Source organism: Halichoeres trimaculatus, unplaced genomic scaffold, assembly GCF_033239565.1.
Source record: "Halichoeres trimaculatus isolate MK-OKI-2021-1 unplaced genomic scaffold, fHalTri1.1 fHalTri1_scaffold_13, whole genome shotgun sequence".
Taxonomy (NCBI): domain Eukaryota; kingdom Metazoa; phylum Chordata; class Actinopteri; order Labriformes; family Labridae; genus Halichoeres; species Halichoeres trimaculatus.
In genome coordinates, this window is record NW_027437191.1 from 8,505,092 (window position 1) to 8,527,966 (window position 22,875).

Genomic DNA, 22,875 nt, shown 5'->3' on the forward strand with positions numbered 1-22,875 from the left:
CAGTGGTCATTAACCAGAGTTACATCCTCTGCTAGTATCTGTGTTTTTTTTGTTTTTTTTGCTTCTATTCCAGCTTTAACAGTATCTTTTTTTCCATTTTGTAATATTAAATTTACATTTAATATCTGTGCTGGATTTCCCTTAAGGCTTCCCATAGCTTTTCATTGCTTTGATTCTTCAAGCCCCACTAATTGCATATTGTGATGGCAATAACAAGTTTCCTTGCCTCTGTGTACAACGACATCCAATTTGCTTTTTAAATTGGCATTTAGTTTGTCATTTTGTCCTGACATCACATGCAGACCTTGATACTTGTTTGGTTTTCTTCAAGCAGGAAACCTTCCCATTCACCTCACGGTGGTAATTATCGCTGATGTGGGTTTACATTGTGTTACATTCTCCTGTGTCCCATGGGGCCCTCTGTGTTTAGAAAACTGTGTCAGCAAAGAAGCAAACATACCTAGAGAAAACAACAACAACATGTTATTGAGGGAATAAGTGAACTTAGAGCCAACCATTCCTTACAAAAGGTGAAAAAAGATGATATGTGAAGTCAAATTCCTATATGCAAATGCTTAGACTTTGTCCTTCAGTGCACAGGAAAATGGATAATCATACAGCCAATGAAAGACACTATGTGCATTATTGCAGTGTTATTTCACTGTGCCCATAGGACGTGTTAATCTTTTTTTTTCTTTTTTGCAGTTGCAGCTCTGGCATGTGTGGGTGGAAAGCAGTAATATAGCTTTCTGAGGCTATGCCAAGCAGCACAGTCAAGAAGGTGATAAAATGAGACACATCAATAAAGAGAAACACTGGCAAGTTTTTTAAACAACTTGAAATAGTCTCTGATGCCAGTCTCCTCTAATTTAACAAATTAAAGTGTTTTCTGTCAGCCAGAGTCGCAGAGCAAAAGGTGTCGTTTGTTGATGGAGTCTTGGGCTGAAACAGCAAATGTCACTAAAAATAATGATAACAGTAGCATGCAGCGTCATGCTCCACGGCTCTATCCACGGGCAGCATGTGAACTGACAGAGACTGATGTGGTGAGGTGGAGGCACGGCCGGCCTTCTGACAGGAGAGATAATAGCCAATAAGGCAACGCCAGTCAGAGTGATTGACAGGCTCCAGGGAAAGCCCCGCCTGCTTGAAACCTTGTTCCATGGAGCCAGCCTCTGTTGATACAAACACTTTGACAAACAGCACATAAACACACACACACACACACAGTGTTAAATAGTTATTCTCATTATTGACAGGTTATTTGATATTCAGGGAATGCCATCAGAAATTCACAAAGGTAGTGAATATGTAAAACAAATAACTCTGTTCTCTGAGGCTTACAGTAATTAAATGATTGGGATCCCAAACAGGAGGACACATTTCTACTAAAAAAACGTCATTTGTCAGGCAGGCAGATGCAAACAAATAACTCACGAACCCACACAGAGCGAGAGTGACGCAAGTCCATCAGGACACTTCTTCTTCTGCAGGATGAGGCAGAATACGAAACCGACACAATGCTCGCTGCCGTCACTTCCCATTTCAGCTCAGGATGGCAGCTGTCAGGCTGATGCAATAGCACGCATTCAGGAGACATACCGTCAGAGATGGCTTGATTGTTGATGGAAATAATGCAGACCGGGGATGACTTCATAGTATTGTAATCCACAGTTACAGCCATTTAAAAAAGGGGAACCACTCAGGGATTTATGAATGCTGTGCCTGCAGCGCGCAGTAATTCAATCAATATTTGACACTATAGACACACCAAGAGCTGAGAACCAGACAATGACGGGCTCAACGATGTCATCAAAATGCAAAAATGGGAGCTGTGTCAGGATGTTTCCTCCAGCGGAGGAGTAGTCGTATTTTAAGCTCCTGCACATTTGCCAATGGTCATCCCTCGTATCTCTCTTTCTCCCTAAAATGCTGATGGATGCTGCCTTCTGGCTCTCAGTATGCAGCAAGGAAACAAGTTTTTAACTGCCTTAAAATTTAATCATTATGCCTGACCAGCTACTCCCTGTTGCTTAGCAATCTGAATGATCTGAATTAATAATATGAACCTGATCATTTTCTTGACTGATCTTACAGGGGACAGACTAAATCAGAAACTAAGGCAGCCAGATAATGAGAGCAGATGTGATACATTTGGTTAACAGCTTCTTTTAATGGTTCTGCTTAAGTTCTGACAGTTTCCAGGGATTGCCTCAGCTTCTTTATTGAGTTTCTTTGTTCCAGGTTGTCTGATACCCACTCATGGTCATGACCCCCTGGCATCTCATTTAGAAGCACAAGGTGGCTTCATCATAAACTGTCTGTATTTTCTAATTTTCCTTCTGCTGTTGTCATTTTACAGCGTGAGTGGTTGTCCACTGGTTCTTAGCTCTCTGCCAACTGTGTCTTGAGAACAAGCAGAATAAAGAGAATATGGGACAATGCTTAAGTGTTAAATCTGCTGTTTCTCATCTCCTGTCTGAGTAGCTAATTTTACTATCAGCACACACTGTGCGGAAGGTAATTTTTTTTCTAATTCGGCCGTTCAGAGGATATTAAGATCGCGAGCTCCCCCAATAAAAGGCACAGCTGAGGGTTACATGACCGACAGGTGCCCTATGGCTGTAGGCAAAGCCCTTGCCACTACCAATATGGCCGCTATAGCTGAAGTGCTTCATTTTCCATTTCAGAAACAGATTAATTACGTCAGCGAGACTACGTCCATGTTTTATACAGTCTATGCTTGAGACCACTGAGAAAAATAAAGGGATCAGCTGATTCCACTGTCGATCTCAGCTCTTAGTCCTTCTTAAGCCAGGTTCGGTTCAGTACTGTTTGGTACAGTTTGCGTTTCCACGGCAAACTGGCGGCGTGAAAGCTGGATGCTGAAAGCCGCATCTGTGAAACAATAGCATGATGCCATAGCAGCGGGACACAGTTTACCCCGCTAATAAATCCTGTGAAGAAGAAAAACGCCACACAGTAAACAAAGAGCACAGATGGAATACATGCAGCAATCTGTCTTCTTTGTGATTTCAATGTAGCTCTTTGATACAAAGTGCAATCAAGCTTTGTTTCAGAGAAGACTGTGTGCCGACATGAGAAAAACAGCTGCCGTTGCGGGGTAAGTGACGATTCTTTTGCCCAATCAACAGTCTGTAGTGTTGTAACTCCACCTTCCGAGAGCGGTTTAGTTTGGCACCCCTACGGAAGGGTCCCAAACAGTGGGACTGCTCAACTCGGTTATTTGGGGATCTGTCACGGGAGCAGTCAGTGGAACCCGCTTGGTGAAAATGGGGCTTAAGAAAATGTCCATATCCGCTGACTTTGAATGAGGAGAGCTGGCAGCATAGTAGTTGTGATGGACGGCAGAGCAGGGACACGCAGCAGACAAGAGGAAGTGCAACCTCGGCAAATCTCGCATCTTCCTGCATGTTTGTGAGAAGATGTGTTTGATTGCTTCAGAGCCAAACAGCAGTTGAACAATCAGAAAAAAAAAATCCCTCATGTTTTCACTAAACTGCTTTGCTTTATTCCTTTTTTTATCATCTCCCTCTTTTCTCTGCACTTGATTCTTTTTTTACTCTTTTAATTGATCTCTTCTTTACTTGATCTCCCTTCTCTTTTACTCTTGGCTGCCTTTGGTGAAATAAGAATTTAGATCTTCATTTTCACAAATTCCTCTCTTTTTGTTACTATCAAAGGTAAAACATAATGGAGATTGCACCATTTGAAATTCCTAACATTGAAAAGTATCACAGCATTACATTCGAAAACCTTGGTGCATTCTTTTTCAGAGGATGCTGTTCAGGTAACTCCAAAGCAACAAACCTGATCTAGTCGCCAGTTCATCGTCAACAAGGAAAAAGAAAGAAAACATGGGGGATTACATAATACCTCGAGCTACCTCTATAACTCCCGTTCACGTCAACACTGATTCCATCGACAGTCACACCATGCACTTACCACTCTGCTGCTCTGAGTTCCTCTTTTTGAAAAAAACGGAAGGTTTTCAGACCCAATTATAGGATATCATTACTGACAAGAGCTGACTTTAAATGAACACAGGATGCTTTTTCAACAGGGAAAAAAATAAATAAATAAAAATGAAACAAAATCAGCCTGTGGACATTTTTTAGATCTTGTTTTACATCCTGAGGCTGCTTCACTATTCCAAAGCTTTATTCTGGTTATTAAGTGAACCTTTGTATGAAACGGTGGTAAATACGTTTCTCCATTTCTCCCCAGGTTAGAGAATATGATGTTCTTTGTAGAAATAGTGTTAATATCAGAAAAATAACTCTTAAAAGCTCTCCTAGATTTTGGAAACACTTAGATGATCCTTAAAATAAATCATCCTCTGTCCAGCCCTCTTATATCTCTTTCCAAACCTCATCTCGTCTCTTAATTGTCCAACATCAGGAATAAGAGTGCAGGCGCCACATCTCTGTCCTTCTCCCTCTATCTCTTTTGCAAACTCATCCTCAGCCCTCCACCTCCTCACACCAGTATTCGCTCCGCACAATTGCTTCGGTTGATGGGATTGGACCTCAGGCGCCTGCCCCCATTCTTCAGACACCCTCCATCCCTCCATCGTTCACTCCCGCCACTCACACCATCCCCCCTGTTGTCACTCTAAACCTCATCACTCACTTCACGGAGGCTCCACCATCAGCAGCCAATGAGGAGCTTTGGTAACACATAGGCACACCACACACACACACACACACACACACACACACAAGGTGAGGGTGACTAGCTTGTTACTGCCTGTAGCCTGAAGGGAGCCGAGGGCCGTGTCCACATTAATGCAGATATATCTGGAACTGACATCCACCAGTGCCACATTTACATATCATCTTTTTCTACTATTATTTTGAGGAAACCATGATGTGCATGGAGCAAACATGAAACAAACCAGAAGAAGTAGTAAATAAATAAAGATTGTGTGTAAGATCATAGGGTGTCACTGAAAATCAACAATATGTGATCAAATCTTTTCCCAGGGGCAATATCCAGTTTAGAAAATGAAGCCTAAGCTGAAGTGTTAAAAGTTGCTGTTCATCGTGAATCCACTTGAGGCTGGCTGCAGAAAGACCAGTCCACGTACAAACTGAATGAAAAAACAGATTTTGCTGCATCAAAATCATATTTACATCCTGGTTCAAAGAACAGCTTAGGTCTGAAAAGCTAATTTCACTATCGGTACACACTGTACAGGGGGTCCATTTTTTGTCTAACTTAGCAGTTTTATTGCAGAACAATTCCAAAGTAAACACTGAAACACCGTCTGACTTGCAGAGAGAATAAATGATTTTTTGTTTCATAATGTTTTAGTACTAGACCTTCATCAGGCAAACAATTCTTACAATTCAATCTTGGGACGGAGCATGTTAAAGAGGAGGTGGTGGCCTCACACCTGTAGACACTTTCTCATCATGACATCAAAAAAAAACTTGATCATAGCAGATAATAAGGATTAGGTCACCTTGCTGGAAGAATAAAAGTGACAAAAATAGAACCAGAAATAAAGTTTACAAATGTATTCTGAATAATATTAGGGGGATAAAAATCCCATGAAAATAAATTAGAGCATCTCAAAAAAAGTAAAAATGGTCTAAGTTGTCAAAGTTCTATAATCCAATTTTCATCCTCATCATAAAAATGTCTCCTCAAACAGTCTTCCAAAGGGAGTACATCATATGAAATCTGTTGAGTGGTATACACATGAAAAAGCACCAGAAACAGGCGACAAGACTATGAGAAGTAAACCTGTACAGAGGGTGATTTTTATTTTTCTAACTTTGCAGTCTAGAGGATGTTAGGATCAGCTGATTGTCCAATCAGAGATACAGCTCAGCTCACATTACTGATGCGTGCTCTGTAGCTGTTAGAAAGGAAGTTCAAAGCCTGTGTCACATCCAACGTGGCTGCATCTGTGGATTGGCTTCATGTCACTGTATTAGGAACAGATCGGTGACGTCGCAGAGACTATGTCCACGTTTGATACCGCCTATGATCTTTTCCCTTTGTAATGATGCAAAAGTTGCCCCTTCAGTCTTAAAGTAGCAGTTATTTCTATGTTCTCATAACATGCAGAAGTTTTAGTAATTGTACTTTTTATCATGTGGGTCTTTAAGTCTGTACTCTGCTTTCTGATCAAATCATCCATCTGCTTTTTCCACACCAAGCACATTGTGATTGTCACCATCACTTAAGTCCTTTTATGTTATACTCCCTTTCAGCAGACTGTCTGCTACAATTTGGCGTTAGCTCCAGGTTTGTATGATAATTTGTTTCCTGACAGTTTTGAAAATTATGACGACCCAGTCCATATTTCATATTCCAGATCTTAGTATCCAGAATATTGCCAGGATCTGGATCCTACTTTGACATCTGTCAGAAATTATGGTGACCTTGTCTTGTTTTGTTTTGCAAAGCAATCCGACCATTTATCACAGAGTTGTATACACATATGATACAGAATCCTTGGTCCTGGATCCAGACAGTGATCTAAATCACCTCCAAAATTTAAGCACTTCTTCCTTTTCCCATATTGAACATTTCCTGAAAACTTCATCAAGATCCATTTGTTTCTTTTTGAGTTATGTTGTTCACAGACAGACAGACACACTCTCCAGAAAACCTCCTTGGTGGAGGTAAAAAAAAAAATACAAATCCCAAAGGCTATTAGAGACTAAAGTAAATGTAGACCTGGTTCCACAAAACATCAAAATTCAAATCTAAAACACATCAAAACATTTTTACACCTTTAATTTTTTCCCTCTGCTCTACAAATCCTCTCATTTTAGCCCACGCGCATCCTCCAACATTCAGAAACACAAAGTCAGCCAGCTGAGCTGCAATCAGTGCACATCTATTGATAAAACCAGCAGCCCACTGAGGGTAATCACAGAGTTGTAGACTAAGTGTTTCCAAATAATATAGACGCTGACCACCCTGTTTCCCCTCCACATGCTGTACTTTTCAGTCAACCATAATGAGTCACACTCTGTGGCGCTCCAGACGCTGCTTTCTTCTAAGTTTGCCTCGTTTCTCCCTGCAGCAATTTCTATTGCTGGAACATATTTGAAGTTGAGAGGGGCTTATTTTATTAATGCGCTTTGTAAATATTGCAGTAAAATGAGCTTGTACAGCAAGTAATGGTGGTTTCTGAACTCTAAATGCGATGTTTTTTTCAGCGGGATGTCTTTCAAGAATCTTTTGAAATCACCATTTTGAGATTGGAATTGAAGAGGCTGTTCATCAGGGGATTAACCGCTGGATAAAACCCTCACACTGTAAGATAGAGTCTGTGAAGTTGCTGGATTTATGGTGGTATTTGTGCGCTTTGATGGAGGTGAAGGGGGAGACAGAGGTAGTGGGATTTGGGGGGTGTGCTGTGATATCAGGTACGGTAATAAGGTTTATCACAGCTGGAATCACAGGCCACAGAGGCAGCTCTTCGCTGTGTGTCCCAACACTCAGTTTCACCTAATTTCTCTGGACAGCCTTTCATTGCGTCTCTGCTGCCCTCTCCTCCATTTGTCCGGTCTTTTTCTCCACTCTGCACTGCCCTGTCCCCAAAAATCTGCTCTGCACCGTCCCTTTCCTTCTACTCTTCCCTCTCTTGTCACAGCCTCCATCTTTCTTTTCTGCTTTGTTCAGGTCTCTTTTGCTTCCGTTGTGTCACTTCTGTTTATGTTTATCTCTCACTCTTTGTTTCTCTCTTTGTCACTCTTCGGTTCATGCAGACATCAAAAACAGCCACAGACAGGTCGTTTGCTGCGGCATCGCAAAGTTACGAAAAACACAAGATGAGAATAGAAGTGTCGGGGTGGCAGTTTGCTTTACCCTCACCTCGTATCATGGAGATCATCACGAGCAGAACACACTCAGTGCAGTATGTGTATCCTGTTTCTGTCTGGAAAATAAAATGAGGAATTCTCTCTCTTGGATTAGATGTCTTAAATGCTGTTTATTTTGGGATGTATTTTTTCCCAGAAAATTACTTAAAACTTGCGTAAAAAATCAGAAACTGACAGGGACTTTACATGTATATAAAGTTACGTTTAACTCAAGTGCAACTGATGCTTAGTACACACGAGTTAAAGCCACGACTCATTTGCAGTCTGTTCTTGGTTAGGCTTTTAAGAAATGAGACACATGTCAAAACCGTGCATACTAACAGTTAAAGCAGACATGCAGAAACAGCTCCCTAGATGTATAAGAGAAAGCAATTAAAGCAGACACAGAGGAAATAACCATATAGATGCATAAAAACTTCCAATTAAAGCCAACACACATGCATACATAACATGCATAAATATCTCCCTCAGCGTGCCGACATCATCAGCTCTCGTGTTCCTGCAGAATGTGGAGCTGGAGCTGTTCACATGTGTCCTATGAAGTAATTGTATGAAATTACATAGTCTATTGTAGTCTTGTTTATGCATTCCTCTCAATGAAAATTTCATCCAGAGTATGATACATTTTTTAAACCCTTACTTAACCAGGAAAAAGATTCATCGAGATGTGACAAATACCTCCAGGAATTTAAAAACATCTTACGTCAGAAAAGATATTTGTCAACAGATGAATCTGCTTCCAAATCATTAAGGATCTGTTTAAAACAGTGGCGACTGCTGGTCAGTCATGGAGGGGAAGCTCATTTTTTTCAGGCAAACATCATAAATTTGTTTATTCATTTAAACGTAAATTCTACCCTCCGTTCCTTTTCAAGGAAATGATCTGTGACCCTGTCGTACCAACCAGGTGTTTTTTCCAGGGATTTTACCAGTGTTCTCTCAACGCTTGTCTTTTTTAAGAAAGGTATACTCACTGGGGATCGATAAAGCCTCTGGATCAGTTCAGAACCACTCCAAGATGCTCCGATGGAGGGTTAAACTTCAAGATCACTGACTGGCTCATTTCACTGTCAATCGAAAAGGGATTCGGCCTCAGACAAATCATCCAATCATCATGCAGAAGCCCAGCATCCAGGCCAGCCCACTGCCTCATAGACCCCCAGAGATGCTGAGCGTCTGATGGGCGGGACAAAGCCTAGTGTTTATCTAATGACTGTCCAGTTTCCACAGTGGAACAACCCACTCTAAGCTTCCCCACTTAAGTCAGAAGACGCTCAGCGTCCGACTGTGTTAAATCGCTGAGACGCTGCGGGGATGAATGAGAAGGAGGTGGAGCCAGTTACCTGTGATAGGTAGCTGATTCTGAACAAAAGATGAAGGAACTCTAGTACATATTTTGTCAGTGAAATGTACACACAGCAGAACATATCAATACTTTTTGGGGGGACTTTTTGGGGAAGCTGAGCCACCCTTGCAGTCTTAGAGCAATCGCCACTGGTTTAAAAGCATCCAGAGAGCACAGTTCGCAAAGTCTTTCTGTTGATTGTTCCAGCTAGAGGGTGCTGCAAACTTGAAAGATATTTCTTTAAAAGATGGCAATGTAGGGGGAAAAGTGACTTTAATTTGGGATATATTGGGAGTAACAATCAATAAAGGGGTAAGGACAAAGTTTGAAGACAGGCATAGAGTATTTACATATCAATGGTCACTAAGTACCTGTGTGTGTGCTGGTGAGAGCACCCTGATTATACTGTAAAATCACACAGAGCTGTCAGCTATGATGTAACATCTTTTTTTTTTAGTTTTTGTTGCATTTACTAACTTAAACAAAAAAGAAAACCTCTTTTAAAAAGCTACACCTTAGCATAAATCAGTTTGAAAATTACTTACTGTTATCACAGAAACTGCATTCTAGGACACTTCTTTGACTTGTATTTCACTTTTGAAGTTTGATACATGTCCTATTTGTTATGGAGTAGGGACGGGAACTGAGTTAGGTTAATATAAAGGTAATGACCGAATTCTGTCAAAATTATGTCAAATTTATTTTTTACCACATAGACACATAAAAGTAACGAGCATTGGTGCCAGATAGTTTCAAATGTACAAGGTACCCATCCCTACGAAGGAGGAGGTTGGCTTGAGAGCCAGTCAGGAGGGGTGCTTCAGTTTTGGCCTTACCTTCAGGAAGCAGTTGTGCTGTCCGTTTCCTTACACTGTCTGTGTTTCAAATACATACATCTTAACCTGTTTGAGGGCAGAGAAAGCATGCTTTTGCCCCCCAAAAATGTGTTTTTGATATTTAATTTTATCATTCTACAGCTTACTGAGAAATTCCACTGGAGAAACTACAGAGCTCTGTGTTCCTACAGGAAATTACTGCCTGGAATAGTTCATATAGAGTCATGGTAAAAAAATAAATAAATAAAAAAAATACTTGAATCCAGCTTTAATATGGCTGCACTTGTACATGTGTAGTAATTTGGGAGTTGAAATATCCTGTTATATACTCGACCAAATCTCCCTTTAACTTAAGCCCGTCTGACAGTGCTGCCTGCCTTTGAAGAGAGACATCCACCACGATGCTCCAAATTTATTTGACACTTTGTGGCTCACCATTGAGCTCTAAGCTGCACAAATGCAGGGCGAGTGTGCGCCTTGTGTTTGTCTGCAGTGGGCGAACTGTGATGTTATTAGCAAGTGATGCTAATTTCTGTCTGGTGATAGAGAACTGAATTATGTTGGCGAGAATTTTTGTGAGAGGCAAGGGTTGTGGGGAGGTATGTTTTTTTTTTTTTTTTCAGATTCGAGGGGGATCGTGTTGGATGACACATCAACCATGAATGGCTTCTGCTCCTGAATATGTCACAAAAACACAGTTGGCTGAATTTTCAGGGAAGCCTATCTGCAAATATAGCAGAAACATACATTGGATGTGTTTTTCAGTGCAGATTGAGTTCATCAATCTTTGGGCTGGCTTTTCTGCTAGCCACCTAGCTAGCTCAAGGCTTAATGCCTGGCTGTCTCACAGCTGTAACATCTCCAGTGGGAGTCTGCAGTTTTCCACAATAATCACATCACCCCCTGTCTCTAATCCCATCATTAAACTCATCTGATTTCCCTTAACGTGTTGCAAATCTTGTGCTTCCAACAGCGATTAGGGGCAGTTTGATATCCTGTGTTGATCTTAAAGAGGTCGAAGGTTGATGACTGCAGCTCTGTAAGGTGACGGCGCTCCCTGCTCCAAGGCCCCTTAGGGTCAGGCTCGAGTGAGTTTGGGCAGCATGGGTGTGTGCAGCGCAGGGGAGCGGAAGAAAATGGAAGATGGTAATGAAGGAGCTAATTGCTTCCAGTGGATTTTGAAATCGAACCCCAGCCCACGGTGCATTGGCCTGGCTGCTCTCAAATGGAATATTGATGACTATGGCGAAAATAAGGGAAAGTGACCCCGTGATATGATCGATTTAAAAGCCACAGATCTGTGCAGAACATGTCTCAACAGGCAATACATTTCCCCTCTTTTTTATGGATCCGTATACACTTACCACCGGTTTAATACTGCTGAGCTGCACAAATATTACATTATATCAATTTGCTCCCTCTATTATTCATAGCAGCTATCTTACACTGATAGTCTTTATAGCTCCATGGCTACTTTTTAATTACATCATCATAATTAATACTCATACAGAGCGCCCAATCTTCTATAGACTGCTACTCTTTCAGATGACTCTTAATATGTGTCAAAATGTAACTCTGGATAAACGATTTTATGGCCTAATATTTGACGTATAATACAGGCGTAGTGTCTCTCACAAAGACAATACAGCAACATAAAGATTTACTGTTATTCCACTATACAATTAAAGGCCTCCTCACTGCACTCTTTTCATTATACTTACTTACATTAAACGCTACAGAGAAAATTTATAAGATTAGATCAAGACCTGTGTGATAATGTTCCTGCACAAAGGAAACACACTACTGAAAGGTGATTGCTAACTTTAGCATGCTAATAGTAATTCTTTTATACTGGTAATGTATCCAGAAGAGTAACAGTACATGTGAAAAGATGGAGAGGTCTGAAACAGGATTCCTTTATATATTTTTAATGTTTTTTTTAAATTGTTTTATATGTTGCCTAACTTATGTAAAACTTTGTCTAGAAACAACTTAAATCTACCTAACATACTCTCTGTAAATCCTCCTATACACGGACACACACACTTCAGTTTCTCTATCTATGCTTCTGCTCACTTTTTTCATCAGAAGAATGGTTTGTAAGTGACACAAAATTTTCATCCTGATTCCAATCTAAAAACAAGTGAGCTGCTTATGAAACAGACTGATTAATATTGATGCATCTTAATGAACTAAAAAGAAATCGAACACGGTCATCAGCAGCAAGAAGATTGACTGTGCTTTGACGTATGTGTTGATGTCTTAAACTTCTTCTGCAGTGTTTAAGATAAATTGATGCAAACTACCAGAACAGCTTATTGTATGTTGTATGCCACAGATATTTCAAATTATTGAGATTTTTGGGGGGGAGAAAGATGAAAACTGCTAAAATGTCCACGGGCCCATATGCATGACAAGCCATTAGCCGGGAAAACAGACTGTTTGTACTAATGGTGAAAAAAAAAGTTGATTAGCGGTATGCATGAGCCAGGTGAACATCCCAAAAGAGCATTTGCTTTAATGGAGGGGTACCCCAACATTACAGATGTTAACAATAGGATAATGGCGTCTGTCCGGCTGTTTAAAGGCAGAGATCATGCGTTACAGTCAGTAACAAAATATCCAAAGACAGTGGAAAATCCTTTGGCAGGGTCTCGATGTGTTGCCACACAGCAACTTTTGATTTAGGAGACACTGCCATTCTATAAGTTTGATTCCCTATTTGATTTAATTCGTCTGGGTCCTTCCAAGATGTGTGTGGTGTTTATAAACTGCTTTAAAATGTATTCATCGAGGTACTGGGGCATTGTTGCAGCGCTTGTTTTACAAAGCAGCTTTCATATTACTGATTTTATTATTGAAGTTTCCTACTCTGCGCTCAGAAACACCACACACATTTACTCTGTTCAAGATTGCCAAACTTTCTCTTTCTCTTTGTTTACCTGATTCACTCACTGATAACAGCTGTTTGTGTATTGTTATAATAAAATCTCAATTTCTCAGGCAGAAAAAAAAATTCTTGATCTTCTCTCAGCCACACCGCTCGCCAGGTTTATGACTGTTTATGAGTGGTAGACATGCGCAGTTTGGGTTTGTTTGATGGGGTTTTCCTGGAGGTTCTCCTTAATGATGACGTAATCTGCACCTGCGTCTCTTTCATGGTGTAGTTAGTTAACTGGCTGATTATTTGCAGTCATAAATGTGGCTAACGCTGCAGCCTAATGGGCCATTCCATAACAGAACGTTAGGACTAATGGTCATGTTTGTTTAACCAACCAGAAGTCTCTCACAGGAGCTCAAGAGATTAAAATGAACCAAACTAGTAGTGACAATGCTGATACTCAACTGTCTCAAACAGCACATTAAAGGAGAGACGCTCCAACCAGCCTTTATCCCTCCATTTCTCTGTCTTCATGCAGATTGTCCACCAGTTTACCAGTCTTTTTTTTTTTTTTTTTTACAAATAAGGTGAAAAATGCCTAATTGGTGGGGTTTTTTTATGAATGTTTGGTCAATGTTTGATCTAATCTCCCTGTTTTTAGTAGAAAACTGTTGGGTATGCAAAGTAAAAATATTCATCATGTTATAACTATGAGTGTCTGAATTAAGATTTTCAAGTTGTGGTGGTGGACGGTGTTGTATCTCTCGAGCTTACTGCTAGTGTGAATAAATAAAGAAACAGTACACCACTGCACTGTCACAACTTTGGATTCACAGGTCAGCAGGTCACTGCTCTATAACCCCTCACAATCACATGGTTACATTTAGTCCACTGATAATAACATGACAAAGACGTCCTTTAACTGAATCAAACTTGGCTCATCCATTGCTGAGAAAAACAGAGTTCAAATATATGTAACATAGATGAGAGGAGTTGTCTTTTCCCTAAGCTCTCTACCTGTGGGCGATTTGAAAACAGAACAGTTTCTGTGCTCAGCATGTGAAGTAGCTGAAAATGAATAAACCACGATCAGCCTAGCAAGGACAATCAGTTTTTTACCCATACATGCCTCTGGTTTGCTGTCAGCCATATACAAGGGCCCTCCAGGCAGAAAGTGACAGCGGGCCCACCAGTGTCAGCTGTGCATTGAAAATTACTGCAGATCATGGTTCTCGTTTGCCAACTATTGCAGTGACTCTCTCTAGCTACAGGAACCTGACCTAGAGGCTTGTGGCCAACACTCATCCAGATGTAAAGTAAAGCCAACTGGAGCAAGGAGTGAGGGACATGTTGTATTATACTGACACTGAGGGCAAAGAAACTTCACTGAGGGTCATAAACCGATCATCTGACAGATTCTCTGATTGGTTCATTTTAGAATGCAGAGGAGTTGTTGTAGCTGCATTGACAGCTTTGACATGTCTATTTCTGATTTTCTTCACACCCTTATGTTTTTGTACACTGTGATGTCCTAGATATTTTGCAGTTGAATTATTTTGTTTAAACATAGGTCAAGTGTAGAAATGTGCCATTGCAGTTTATGCAAAAAAATCTGACCAAACATTGATGTAATGGTACCTCAAACAACAGTTCAGTCTGGCACGCCAAGACTGAAACTGAAACCTGTGAAAATGAAATGGATCTAATACCATTTTGGATCCACAAAGAGCCCGATCTGCCTTTTAATTTTCCTCCTCAGTGTCTTTGTCTTTTACATCTCTGGATTACTGACACCTGGTGAGGATGCGCTGACTGTGTTCTCACATTTAGATGATTCCAGGACGCATACAGAAATATTTCCTGGTCACTTTGGTGTGGTTACCATTTTTTCGGTGGCATAATAGAAAAGCATATTGTTCTTTATTGTATTATCGTCTTGTATCTTGTATTGTCTAGTAGGGCTGGGACAGTATGCTATTCTCGCGATTTGATCTATTATGATTTTTGGGGTGCTGATTTGATTTAAATTGCAGTTCTTCAATATTTACGATTTTTGTGATTTTTAGTTTGCTTTTTATACCAGACCATGTGAAAAAGTTAATTGATGATGACAATGTCTACAGACTATATCAGGAGACATATTTTCCTATTAAAATGCATATTGTGTGAGTCAGAAAGAAACATTTCACGCTCTGCTGGAGAAAAGTGATAACTTTTTTCCAATCCAGTTTATAAACAAAGACTGAAATGAAGAATTTGAATTAAAAAAAAAAAATCTCCCACCCCCATTGTCTCGTATTGTCTCTTGTATTGTACAGTCTCTTGTATTGTTCTGTCACATCCTATCTTGTGTCATATCTCTTCTTGTATCTCATATCTCTTACCATGTCTTGTCTCCTTGTATGTCTTAGCTCATCTCTTAGCTTATCTCGTCTCATCTCATATCTTGACTCATATCTCGTCCCTCAAGACTCATGTCTAGTATCACACATCTTTTGTCTTGTAACTCATCTGTTATCTCATATGTCATTCTGTATGTCAACTCATTTGTCTAATCATAATGTATTATATTATTTTGTATTGAACTGTAACAGGGTGTCCACAGGGTCTTAAGAAGTATTGAAAGTTGATAAATCAGTTGTGGGAAAATTAAGGCCCATAAAAAGTATCTGAGTCTTAATCATAATGTTAAATTTGTTGGTATATAAGTTTTGACCCCAAACGTATCCATGAATATTTATTTTCCTCCTTGTGACTGTTACAAACTAACCTGACACGCCAGACAGACAGCTCCATATATCTGCCACAGAAATAGTCCATCTGGTTCGAAAATGTTTTCAGGGTCTGAACTTTCAAAAATTTGAGTCTGTCAATCCTTTCCGTGTCTGGACCGGGTGAGGTTCCCGGTGTTGAGTCAAATTAAGCCGCAGGCTCCACTCCTGGTGGTGCCTGCGGCTTAATCAAAAATCACCACACCCGGTGATTGTACACTCATCACAGACCAGCGTGAGGATCTAGAAAAAGCTTTAGCATCTCAAAATATTTCACTCTACATCGTAAGAGTTTCTCAAGCCTCCTGAGAAAATGTCTCAGACTTTTGAGGACCTGGGTTCTTGGATTCTCTCTCTTGTTTAGAGAAAGCTTCTCCTGATCTCAGTTGTTTCGTAACAAATTTTCTTTGTTAAAATCACCTTTTTACTGTATACAACTTGACAAGATAAGGTATTTATCAATACAGTTACGTAGCGCTGTTATTTGAGACGTGACAACAATCAAAGTTGTAATTTTGTGAGGCGCGGGCTATATGTAGCGCTAGCAGCCAAACATATCCGTAGGCTAATGTGACAACAAACTCAGTTCATACAGTAGTTTAGTAGCCGTCTGTATGTAATGCTAGGGATGGGGACTTTTCACATTTGAAACGATACGGTACCGATGCCCGGTACCTGGCAATTGGTACCGGTACTCAGTGGTACCAATTTTCGGTACTTTTTTGTGTTTCTGTGGTAAAAAATAACAATTTGTTTAGTAATAAAATACATGTGTTTTGTTTTGACTACACATATTTATTCTTCATTAAATAACCTTGCAATGCTGTGTTCATGTCCAGCATGGAAAATTGGCTACCCTTCCACTCCCTCGCAGTCACAAGTATGCATTAGGAACCTAAATGGTACCTTTTGATTTTACATGAACCGGTACCTGGTACTTTTGACAGAATTCAGTCGGTACCTATAAAAGTACCTAATTCGGTACCTATCCCTATGTTACGCTGATAGAAAGCAAATAACACAATCTCAAGCATATGTCCCAAATTTTGACTATGATGAAATAAAATTCTTGTTTCTTTTTCTGCAAGTTGGCCTCAAATATCTGCTGTTACTTGTTGTGGGAATGGGAATGTCAATAAACCTGCCTTTAGTTTCATTTATTCTTTCAAGCTTCATTCCTTCTCAGCTTACCTAATTTATGTTAAAATGCAAACTACAACTGTCAAAAAAAGTCTTAGAAAGGTATTAAATTTAACCTCAGGATTTCAGCATATACCCTGTATAATGTACCAGGTCATACTGTTCTGTATTGTACCATAGTTTAGTGTGTGGTGTGGTGTCTGACCTTGCCTTGTGGAATAACACCATGTTGAACTTTTCATATTATCCTGTTGATTGTATGGTACTGTGTTGTATCAAACTGTATTGTATAGTGTTGTACAGCATCCTCTCGTACTGTTTTGTGTAGAGAGTTGCATTCTTAATTAGAGGTGCAGGGATTTCCTGCTGCCTCTCAGTGTTGAACTGTCTCAGTTCTCATAATGACTCTCTATTTATCCCCCTGCCACATGAATGAGGGCTCCATATCCTTTGTTGCCTCTCATGCCATCGCCTCACGTCTCTGTGCTGTGCGAAGACAGAAGCTTTAAGCCGAGGAGAAAAATTCTCCAGGATGGGAATCAGCACCCCGTCCTCCAGCAGCCTCCTTTCCTTTCCCTTTTGTTTCTCTTCAACATTTTCATTTCTCCTGCTCCACCTCATGTATCTGTCTGCCAGATCCACACGACTGCTCCCTCATGTTTACATATAGGCTGATCCACAAAACAACAGAACAAACTGACGCTTCACAGCCTGCAGCACCAGCGCTTTCTCTCTCATCTCGCTCCTCTGTCTTCCTGCTCCTGCTTGTGTTTTCTTCCTCTCCTCGACCCTCATGACTTCTCTGCAAATACACAAAAGCAAAACACAGGAGGCAGTGGAAATAAAGTGACACATTGAAATGGTATTGTTGGCAGATAATGACATAGTTACCGTTACCTAGTGCTACTAGTGCTGCAGAGGCTGTTTGGTGTGGTATGTTAGAAGGGCTTTTTTCTGAAGGTTGCAATTTCTGAAAGGTGCTGCCTTGAACACCGTGTTCTTGCAGGAGGAATCTTCTCGCCCGACCCTTTGGTCTGTGATGCTGGGTCCAACTTAACACACTGAGTAAATAATTGACAGCGAGTCTGACCTTGTCTCGAACAGATACACCCAGAGTAGAGGTGGATGGAGCTTGTAGAACCACTTTTTAAGAGGCAGCAGGAGGAGTGTCCATTATTTGATCACAGGTCGTAAGGAAACCCTACTCTTTCTGAACCACTCTTTATTTCTCTTCGGGTTCTCTCTTTCTGTCAGCCCAGCAATTTTTATTTTTGCCTTCTCACTCTTTCCATCCATCTTCAAGCCTCCCCTCACTTTTCTGTCTGGAGCTGTCTCACCTTACTCTGCGTGTCGATCTAAAAAATGGGCCCAGGAAGTCACTTTGCAACAGCAGAGTGATATAAAACTGTAAAATCAGGCTGTGTTTGATTTATGCACACCATTAGCGGGGAATAGTGTTCCATCGTGAGTAGTCTGTCTGTCTCGAGGCTGTATAGGAAACCTAAACCCTTGGTCGTACCGATAGGATTTTATGATGTGAACTGAATGATGGGATTATCATAGCTGTAATTATGGTGAGCCCTGCATTCTGTGTGTGTTTGCAGGAAGTAGCCATCTCCACAGTGTACTTTGGTTCTCATATTTACTGAGGTGGCTTCATGATTGATGCAGGGGCCAATGCGGAAGCTGGGCTTGTTTCATGTATTAAACATTGGACAATATGTGCAGGAAGAATGTTATAATGACTCCGGGGCTGCAGTTGTTGTTTTGCCCAAAACTCACGAGGAAAACAAGATTTTCAGAACACACGGTGAATCACACAGCGAGCTTGAGTGCCACTTATCTTCTCTGAGTTTAATAAAATCCATTTTGTTTTTCTTCTGTCATTTCAGTGAGGGAGGAAAACGTGGCTACCTTCCGCGGCTCCGAGTACTTCTGTTATGACCTCTCCCAGAACCCCATTCAGAGCAGCAGCGACGAGATCACGCTGTCCTTCAAGACATGGCAACGCAACGGCCTCCTCCTCCACACGGGGAAGTCGGCAGACTATGTCAACCTGGCGCTAAAAGATGGGGCTGTCTCCCTTGTCATCAATCTGGGCTCCGGGGCTTTCGAGGCCATCGTGGAGCCGGTCAACGGAAAATTCAATGACAACGCCTGGCACGACATCAAAGTGACACGCAACCTGAGACAGGTAATCGGGGGGAGCAGTGATGGACAGAGTTGGGAGACAGGAGGATTCTCTTTTTTTTTCGCCTTTAGATTAGCTGCTTCCTAGAGCTTTGAGAGAGCTGGTGTTATAAGAATGTCACCTTGTTCTGATTGGTTGTCATTCCATCGCCACAGTTCAGAAACATGACTGATGTCATCTAACTTTAAGTTGTTTTTTACGATTACATTGATTCTTTTTAAGTTGAATCATCGTTTAATTTCTCTCTCACTTGATAAGATGTTGCAGAAACGAGATGTAGCGGCTCTTTAGCATGCTGATGAAAGCGAAGTAAGGTAGCATTAAGCTCGGTGTTTTCCTCTGACTCTCCTGTTTATCAGCATTTCCTCTTTGAAAGTTGTTTGATAATTCCTTTTGCTTTACAATCCCCTAAGCTGACACTGCCATCAAATGCTGTCGCTATCTTCTTGTTTTCACGCTTGTGTAGAATAAAGACTCTGACTTTAAAGCCAGGCATAGAGTGTTTGCCTTTGAGCCATCCATTAATGCAGTATTTATAGCTCAGATGATTGTGATGCTCTTTAAAGACAGAAATACATTGCCCTCAAAGATGTGCATCTGTTGTGCTTCAGCAGAATTTGTGACTTGACAGTTATTGTTAAGTGTTTCTTAATGTCATTTAAAAGCTTGTTGTGCTGTTGGAGGAGCTGGAATGAGTCAGAGGTGTGTTTAGGCAGCTGTAGAAAGAGAGGAGATAGACAGACAAATTTCATCACACTGAGGTATTAATTTAACAAAGTTTTCTCTTATTTCTTTTAAGTTACCCCCAAAATTTCCTAAGAATTCTGTGAAAATTAGCACATAACTTCTGGCCAGATTCTGTTTTGCAGTGCGCCTGTACTCACAGTGTCTATCACAATCAGGTAAGGCCAATTTAAAACCCCACTCTTAGTGACTATCACATCTGAAGTAAGGCTGAACAGTTTTGGAAAATAATCTAATTGCGATTTTTTTTTTACCAACATTGCGATTGCGATTTAGCATGCGATTATTTGTAGGGTTGTGTTTATTTTCTACATTATTCACTTAACACAAGCAATTAACCGTTCTTTAGTATGACCAACACAACAAAGGATAGTGTGACATACAAACATTTTTTTTCTGTTTGCCAGGCCTACATATCATGTTTACGAATAACACATACCTTTATTTAACAATTACAATTACAGTAGAATATTGACTGATTGATTTAACTTAAGGCCTTATAAACCTGTAATAAAATTATCATTAATTACCTTAAATAAAATCAGAGAAAGGAACAAAGCACTGCAGAACAACAGGCCTAATATGAACAATTAGATAAAAAAATAAATTTGAATCCTCTTGTCTATGGATCGCACATAAAACACAGTGCAGAAATGTAAATAAGACCAAATCTCTGGCTCAACCACTGAAATATGTCAACATGTGAAATGCACTTTTTTATAAAATGAAAAAAGAAACACTGTGTGAACATAAATTTAAATATTAATTGTATAGAAATCATACTGATCTCTCATCAGTAACAAAACACAAACTAAAGAAAAAGCAAATTTTTGTTTTTTTGTTTGTTTGTTTTTTAAATTGCATTACATTGCGATGTCAGTTTAAATTTGATTAATTGTTCAGCCCTAATCTGAAGCCTTCGGTTGTATCTTGTCAAACTTTATAGGCCTGATCATAAAGGTTTATCATTTTACATGTGTTCTCAATTATGCATACCAACAAACTGGGTACTAAAGAACTTGGTGAAATTAAATAACAAATAGCTAACTATCAACTGCTTATTGGGGAATTATTCACTTAACATTTCAAAGGTAATTATCAGAGGAAACAATAAACCTAACTTCTGTTTTCAAGAACTAAGCAGCTATTTATCACCTGATTCACTGGAAAAAGCAGAAATGTTGGGATACTTCTAAAAACATTTTGTGGTGGGTTGTGATTTAATTTCAAATAAATTACTTGCTTATTGTCACCTTCTTACCTTACAATTTGGAGTAAATTTCAAAGAAACTAAAACAAAACAGTAACCTACCAATTGTGACTTATGGCAATACATTTGGGCATTATTTTAAAGAAGTTATGTGTTAATTTCAAAGAAAATAAGAGAAAGCTTTGTCTAATTATTACCTAAGTGTGATGAAATTTGCGGATCTCTAAAGTAAAGTGTTACAGACAGTGACACAGAGATGTTAGAAAGTCTCGCTAGCTTCAGAGTGTGCAGTTGTTCTTCCTCGTGGTTGACCTTTGGTTTGTCTGAAAGGTGAGACAGCATTTAGTGTTGCTCTGAGAGCAGAACGAGTAAGTGCCTGTTTCCTGACCCTCCCTGACAGTAAGCTTTGGCCTCACAGGTTAGTAAATAGTTGTAGCTGAAATCCCAACTGGATAACTCAGAGTCCAGGGGGTTAGAAGTGACAAGCTGCGGGCTGCTTGCCCACCTTCTTCTGTCCGTCTCTCTTTCTTTCTTTTCACAGATCGGTCTTTCTTTCTGTCACTCTCATGTTCTTCCTCTTTAAAGGAACACTTTGTTAGATAAGAGGTGAAAAAAACACTACAAGTTTTGTTGGAGTTAATGCCATCCTACACAAATTTTGATCTGAAAGTCCCTCGTCTTACAGTACTTGTCTCTGTGTTTTTCTTGCAGGACTCTGGTGTAGAAAATTTGGCTAGGATGGCAACATGGCACTTAATTACTGCTGCGATCTCTTACAAATCATGTAGTGTTTTTCACCGAAACACTAACTCATCCATGATTAAAGCCATTTTTATTACTAACCAATTTCTAACCAACTAATGTACTAACTAACATCCTAATTCTTCATCATTGCTTTTCTTTTTTGTTTTCTGTCCATCCTTATTAACAACCTTTTTTGTTCACTATTCTTTTGATTTCCTTTCTTCCCCTTTTTCTGGAAAGCAATCAGGCATTGGACACGCTATGGTAAACAAACTACATTGTCTGGTAGATATCATTCTTATTGTCTTTTTTTTGGGTTTGCCGTGTGTCCCCTCCCCCTCTCTTCTTTTATTCGTTCTCTTTGAGTTCCATCCTAGACACTCTTATCAAAAAATGAGGAGATGGGTTTGTATTACCAGGCAATTCTTTCTTCGCTTCTTCTCAATTTCTTCCCTGACCTGCCAACAACCTCCTTCTTTACCCCACAATATCCCATCCTGTTTTTTTTCACTTTGGCTTTTACTTTTTTCTCTTTGTTTCCTCCACATTACTGCAGATTTCCAACAAGTAAAAACAAAATTAACTTTGTTGCCTTTGTCAAGGCAACTTACTTTTTTTATTTTAATTTTTTTCCACAATAAGTCCCCATTTTTTGTGAGGACTGTCTTCCAGAACTGACAGAAGCTTACCACAATCCCAAAGATGGTGACCTCGACACCGAGCCCTTAAAGAGAAACTACCTAATAAGTGGCAACCCTTTAACCTTTATTGCGGGAGCTCTGACAGTTGTTTCAAACTCACTATGGCGCATGGCATGCCCACACCTCATCGACCTCTCACCCCCCCCAACTCATGGAACCTCCACCCTGTCACCAGAAATAACCACTAACACTCTAATTCACTCACCCACATCCCACCTTTCACCTTCTCACTCACTCTGCCCTCCCTGTGTGTGTCTTTGTAGCATGCTAGTGAAAGTGTCGTCTGTGTGTTCTGGCTAACCTCGCCCCTGGGCCCATAAACATAACATTTCTAAGAATACACATCCTGATCTTGGATTATTGGTGTGGTCCAGTGACATCGAATCTCAACCATGACACCTGAGCTAAACCTGATCACAGATCAGCAGCAGCTATTCTGAGAGT

The 22,875-nt window shown here is 40.2% G+C and overlaps 1 protein-coding gene across 14 annotated transcripts in view; it reads left to right on the forward strand.

The window, feature by feature from the left end:
• The window catches only part of nrxn3b (neurexin 3b), a 436,915-nt gene that overhangs the window by 84,452 nt on the left and 329,588 nt on the right, over window positions 1–22,875 (forward strand). For 8 of the 14 annotated variants that reach the window (XR_012599431.1, XR_012599430.1, XM_074684952.1 and 5 more), the window contains 2 exons: window positions 18,734–19,035; window positions 21,971–22,015. Coding sequence is in view for 12 of the 14 variants with exons in the window: in XM_074684952.1 (XP_074541053.1) it covers window positions 18,734–19,035; window positions 21,971–22,015 (347 nt within the window). In the remaining 2 variants the exon portion in view is untranslated. The remainder of the gene's footprint in view (window positions 1–18,733; window positions 19,036–21,970; window positions 22,016–22,875) is intronic. The other 6 variants (XM_074684953.1, XM_074684956.1, XM_074684948.1 and 3 more) reach the window with 2 other exon arrangements.